This window comes from Branchiostoma lanceolatum, chromosome 3 (genome assembly GCF_035083965.1).
Source record: "Branchiostoma lanceolatum isolate klBraLanc5 chromosome 3, klBraLanc5.hap2, whole genome shotgun sequence".
In the NCBI taxonomy this organism is placed as follows: Eukaryota; Metazoa; Chordata; class Leptocardii; order Amphioxiformes; family Branchiostomatidae; genus Branchiostoma; species Branchiostoma lanceolatum.
In genome coordinates this window covers 15467005-15473569 of record NC_089724.1, presented here as the reverse complement: position 1 = coordinate 15473569, position 6565 = coordinate 15467005, and the positions used below count along the sequence as shown (strand labels likewise).

The window sequence follows — 6565 nt, the reverse complement described above, 5'->3', positions numbered from 1 at the left end:
AGGTTTAAATAAAACGTCATTAAATATTGGGGTAGAAGACTTCCAGCACTGATTCCTTTAGAGGCTAGCTTCTGAGTGCCACACGCATATGTAAGTTGCTGATAATACACTTCTACAGATATGCCCCCCTCCCAGATCGTCGCTTATTACATTAGGTGGTCACTTATTTGTTTGGACGAGTAACCTATATGTGACCCTTGTGACCGCGGTGACATGCCACGATACCGACTCGATGACTCAGCGTGACAAAGTCCATCAGTCAATCTTTACAATTACATAAATGTAATAGACTGCCTTCTCGCGCGCGAAGACCAGTCATGTCTGCCCAGGGCATCTCGGTGTGTCTGTTGTGTTCACTCCTGGTGGTCATCCCGGCCGGTGTACTGACCACCCCGCTGGACGACTACGTCAACACGCCGGACTCTCACTACTCCTACCACGAGGTGTTGGAATGGCGTCTGAAGGGTCCCGGTTACACCATGTACCTCCTCAACATGACCTCACAGCAATGGCTCACAGGTGAGTGTCCGTTTAACAGAACAAGGATGTATTTCCGCGATCCGTAAGATGTAGGCAAGCAATTTTGATTCCCCGTAGCTCAAAATTGAAAAAAGGTACTTTAACTTAATATGTAGCATGGTGGCATTTCCATGTAGGAAGCCTAATTGATTACAAGTGATCACAAATACGATGTAAAGTTTCGCGCTTGTACTGTCTTGTGTCTAGACGAAGACGTCGATCGTCCGATCTGGTGGCACTGGCTAGCCGTCACCGTCCCAGACAACATCACCCACCCTGAAGCCGCCTTCATGTTCATAGACGGGGATAACAATAACCAGCCTGAGAGGTAACGACGTCATTAGGGTTCTACAGTTCAGGGAGGTGGGGTGCATTTTCAGTATTTGTCCTACGTTTTTTTTTCTCGTGGAAGCGCCCCCTAGTGGAGTGACGCGTAGCTCCTGTCATCATTGCACTGAGAATGGTATCAGAATGCCCACTGGAACGTTGGCAGGTATTTCAATTTAGCTTGTGTAATAAGATCACAATCCATTGGTTTACCACCCTGATGAAAGTGTCCACGGTGGTAATTACCTTCGCCGAGAAGGTTATGCAGAGGGAAGCGTTTGTTTGTCTGTTTATCTGTCTGTTTGTTTGTAGTGGCACAGAATAACTCAAGAACGCCTTGATGGATTGTCTTGGTATTTGGTATGTTGGTAGGTTTTGATGAGACCTAAAAACGATTAGATTTTGGGCCCCCTAGCGGCTTCTTACGGTACTGCAGCGGAACTTCCTGGTTTGATATCTCGTGTTCTGGACATGCTATGGAAGTTATTTTTGAGTGGTAGATAGATCTTTGGACAGAAAGTAAGTGGTGTGGGTTTGGGCCCCCTAGCGGCTTTTTAGGAACTGCAGGAGCAGGTTTTGCATCTGACTTTGAAAGGGAAAACTCAAGAAGGGCTTGATGGATGGTAATGATTTTTGGTAGGTAGATAGCTTGAGTGATGATGTACATGATTAGACACCTCTTATGCAAATCAGTAGCTAATTTGCATAATAAATGAGGAAAGTTTATACATCTGCCAAATTCCATGATAGGACTCTGAAACATGTGACATATGTAACTGAGGAAGAGAGAAATATTGATTGATATGAACTATGCAAATGAAGACCTCATTTGCATAATTAATGAGGAAATACTATAACAAGATGGGCTTGATGGATGGTCATTATTTTTGGTATGTAGATAGCTTGTGTGATGCTTAGTATGATTGGACAATAATTATGCAAATCAGATTCTAATTTGCATAATTAATGAGGCAACTTTAAAAATCCACTTTGTTCCATGATATGACTATTCAAATTGTAACGGAGGAAGAGAGAAATGTTTATAGATAGAAAATATGCTAATGTGGGCTAATTTGCATACTTAATGAGTAACTTCTATAATTCCACACTGGCAAATGACGGCAATTTCATACATTCAATCCTTTTTTTTGGCATCGGGACGTTATGTGAATGTAAAAATCGTTGAATCAAATTATGTTAATAAGGGCCTCATTTGCATAATTAATGAAAAAATATCAGCATAACCTTCTTTGTTGAGCTCATAATTTGTTAAGCTCATACTTTGGACATGTTATATTTTAAGACAATCAACTGGTATGATTTATAATTGATGAGAAACACTCCTAATACATCAGTCATAAAGGTTAAAATCATTTGGCGAAGGTATGAGGTCGTGGAACTCTAGTTTTGTATTCAACAGAGGCCGACCAATACGTGTTCTCTTCACCGGTTCATTCATTTTCATGTTTACGCTATGCCTTCCGCTAGGCGCATGAGGTGCTGTTTTTTATTCAAATATTACTTTCATTCTTTTTAATTCCTTTGTCAATTAAGATTTGAAAGATTTTATTCACCATTTTGCATCACAGCCTTCCGTCTCATCACGACATGTCCATCATCGCGACCCAAATGTTTGCAGTGTCAACTGGAAGGTCAGAAAATCCGTTCAATTATTACATGATTTATAGTTGTACAACAAAAAGGTTCACACATCATACACATATGCGTTATGAGATGAATCAGTGCAAATTCAGAACACCTATTAAGATATAACATATCAAAACATAATGCTTATCATATCAACATTTGATTGAACGTCGCAAGAGTGATGAGATGAACCGACTTCTATTTCCCTAGCATTGCGGTGACTGTGAAACAGGTACCCAACGAACCCATCTTATTCAAGGTAAATGTATTTTTTTCTTGCCAAAATTAAAAAGGAATATATCGATGAAACCACACACTGTGATACTTCACACGTCTTGACTGATAAAGAAGAAGCAACCTCTGCCGCAGTTTTGCTGTCAGCATGGAAAGATCAGAGAGAACTATAGACCTGTTGGCTCCAACCCGACTAGCGTCACATGGACGTAACCTCAGGAACTCAAAAACTCTGTCTCTACCTACTACACGCACCACTAGCTATAGGTTCAGCATCAGTCCAGTGCCATCACTACTAAGGACACTTAATGAAACAGAATGACACTGCTGGCAGATCAATCTTATGTTATAATCGATGGATTTAATGTTGTACATGTGTGTATTGGCTTTTAGATGTAACGTATTCTATAACGACAATGTCGATGAGTGGATTCTATGACAATAAGAGCAATAGTTCCGTGAATATGTATGTTTCGTACGATGAATGTCACAATAGGCGCAATTCAGCCTACATATTGCAGGACTGTCAGGTCTTCTGATGAAAAAAAAACATTTTTATTGATTGATCGATCGATTGCTTGATTTGACTGGTAAACATGTTTGTTGCAGAAAGATCCACTACAAAAGAAAAGATCTGAAGACTCCCTTCTGGCATATTCTTGGAGACACTTCCTAGACTACCCTGACAAACCAGAATGGCTGATATGGAGCGCCATGACAAAGGTTACATTTACATGTTACACCTGGGCTTATTGGCCTTTTAACACGTCATCTTCCTTTGGTAAATTTCATAGCAATAAAGATAAAGTTATGGAAACGACCGCTGTCCATCATACCGATGTGTATTTCTACAATTGATCTTTGAAGTTTCTCGTATTATAAATCTGACTTATTGTAGTTCATTTATTATGCAAATAAGACTTTGATTACGTCACATGTGTCCATTGATCACTTCCTGTCAGTCTGCAATGAAGGTGACTAGCATAAGTATGGAAAATACACAACCGCGACCGTGAAATGCAAACAGATAGAACAAGAACAGGACATTCCGGCCCAGTGAATAAGTAGCCTCTTTCATTGACCCGTGACCTGGACTGTCTGTCATGTTTGATCAACGACTAGTTCTACCACCTCTGAACACAAACATCCAGACGGACACACAAAAACACAAACATCCAGACGGACTCACAAGAACACAAACATCCAGACGGACACACAAGAACACAAACATCCAGACGGACACACAAGAACACAAACATCCAGACATACCGAAAGCAAAAGTTCCGTACACGGAGGCAATGATATGGATGCAGCAGCGGAGTGATGGCTATAAAGGCACGAGTACCTCACAAATTGGTGGACCTGTGTGAGAATGGCATGGACTACTCCATTTATTTTGTGGTATTGACATTGATTGTTGTGATGTCACGGCTAATGTCATCATATCAAAATTTTTATCTTGAAGGCATCTGTTCGGGCAATGGATACCGTTCATTGATTGTTGTGATGTCACGGCTAATGTCATCATATCAAAATTTTTATCTTGAAGGCATCTGTTCGGGCAATGGACACCGTTCAGGACTTTGCAAAGAAAATGACCGGATCGCAGCCTGAGAAATTTCTCGTTTCAGGAGCATCGAAAGTATGTGATATTTTTACTTCTAATGACATAACGTTTTCTTTCTTTTTTTAAAATTCATTTTGATGAGTAATATGGCTGTGTTCTGCTTCATACTATTGCAACAAAAGGAATTAGAGCAAGTTTACAAACCACTTTATGCCAAGCATAAGCAATGTAGCATTATAGCAAACGGGTCCTGGCTAGACTTGTTGACCTGAATGTAGTAGACAAATTGCTACTTTCATAACAGTATTGGTGTTTGTTGTTATGGTCCCTCTATATATGGTTTGAAAATGGTAGAAGTCAAACTCATTGCTATCGCAAGTAAGTAAGATTAATGAGATCTGCAATGTTATTGGTGCATACGGACGGTGCTGATGACCAATGAATGTCCTCACAGCGTGGATGGACCACGTGGTTAACTGGCGCAGTAGACAAGAGGGTGTTCGCTCTAGCGCCAATCGTCTTCGACCTACTAAACATGCACAAGGTATGTAATGTGTAAGGATGGGGGCATCCTCATGTGCTATTGTTCTATGTGCTATTGTTCCTGGTATATTATGTTTCGTACAGAATTGTATTGATATACAGTTTTCTGTAAGTGTGACGGATGCATAATAATGTTACCATGGGGACAAAGGTAAAGTAACGCTGTCTCTAACACTTACAGAATATGCACCACTATTACCGAACGTTTGGGGGCTGGCCGTTTGCTTTCGGACCGTTCTACGACCTCAACATCACAGGCCGGTTAGATGACCCGAATTTTGAGAAAATGGCTACCATCATAGACCCGCTCGGTAAGGGCAAGTTCACTTTGTCGCAAGATCCAACAACGTCAACGTCATTGTAAATTACCCTCGTGAGATATTTATAACCATAATCTGGCAATACCAATCAAATACACTATGATTACAATCACTTGTGTACTCAGAACCTGAATGTTGCTATATCTACCGTGAGCTGTACGATTATCAGTGAGGAGAACAAGAGTAGGAATATGGATACAAAATACAAAACAACTTGGCCATCTTTGGTCGACTTAAAACATTACAATTCCAGCTGCTTATCATAGGAAGTATTAGTTAGAGACGGGCTCATGGTTCCAACTGCGCATGCACGAGTCCAAAGGTGAAGGCCCATAACTTATAAACAGTTAAGACCATATCTCTACACCATATGTTTTTATATTCATGAATGTCGCAAAGTGTTTTGTGTATGTCTCATGGTCTTCAATTTTGATATATCACCCATAATCGCGCACTTGTGGGGTCGTGTGGCGTAACGGCAGGGTGTTTGACCAAGAACCCAGCGGTCCCGGGTTCGAATCCCCCGACGCCACCGATGTTGTGCCCTCGGAAAAGGAACACGACTTTCCACACTCCATCCATGTGTTCAAAAGGGTATATTGTTCTGTGTACGTGGTACTGTTAGAAGAAATTATGAAAAAGTGCCTCGTCGTCCTTGTCTTTTCGAAAAGTGAAGTAAAAAAAAAAGCATCACATCGAGCATGCGAAGTTGAACCATGACCCAGCCGCTCATTCTGTTCATGCGCTCCAGCGTACAAGGATCGTCTGACGATGCCCAAGTACGTTACTGGGACGGGAGGGGACGAGTTCTTCTTGCCAGACGATTCTTACTTCTATTGGGATCAGTTAGAAGGAGAAAACTACCGGCGGTAAGACAAAGAACACATATGTATGTACACTAATGACATTCTGGGGCGCCTAAGCTTTCGTGCGAATTTTATGAGCTATATTATCGTGGTCAAAATACACAAAGAAACGTACCTTTTCCCGACGCCACCATCTCAAGTTAAAATCGCGCCTGCATGGCGTTTTGGAAATGCTTCTATTGCCTTATGCTGAGTATCCAGTTGGGTTTTCCGTTTTGGCCGGGTTTTGACTTGGAGGATCACTCACGCCACCCAACCAGCTATTCCCATCTTGGCCCCCGGCCAGCATTCTAAAAAATTATTTCTTCTTTTGAATAAGATTCGCATAGTTTTCGCATAGTGCTAAGCGCGTGTTTCATACAGTCCGTAAGAATTTCACAAAATTAGTAAGAATTCAAAGTCACCCCTATAGGGCCCTGACATTAGGTCGACGTTCAACTGGACACCGAGGAATTTTTCATATATGTATCTTACTTGTGCACGTGATGTCGACTTTAAATGTTTCAATCGCTCCATCTTATGGTAGCATGTGTCCTGTCAAG

The 6565-nt window shown here is 41.3% G+C and overlaps 1 protein-coding gene across 2 annotated transcripts in view; it reads left to right on the top strand.

Moving 5' to 3' along the window:
- Positions 1 to 242: 242 nt before the first annotated feature.
- Positions 243 to 6565, top strand: part of LOC136430558 (autocrine proliferation repressor protein A-like) — a 17775-nt gene continuing 11452 nt past the window's right edge. For both annotated transcript variants that reach the window (XM_066421277.1, XM_066421276.1), the window contains exons 1-9: positions 243 to 519; positions 727 to 847; positions 2436 to 2498; positions 2704 to 2752; positions 3337 to 3450; positions 4277 to 4369; positions 4749 to 4838; positions 5019 to 5148; positions 5909 to 6026. In XM_066421277.1, the coding sequence (XP_066277374.1) occupies positions 318 to 519; positions 727 to 847; positions 2436 to 2498; positions 2704 to 2752; positions 3337 to 3450; positions 4277 to 4369; positions 4749 to 4838; positions 5019 to 5148; positions 5909 to 6026 (980 nt within the window). In that variant the 5' untranslated portion in view covers positions 243 to 317. The remainder of the gene's footprint in view (positions 520 to 726; positions 848 to 2435; positions 2499 to 2703; positions 2753 to 3336; positions 3451 to 4276; positions 4370 to 4748; positions 4839 to 5018; positions 5149 to 5908; positions 6027 to 6565) is intronic.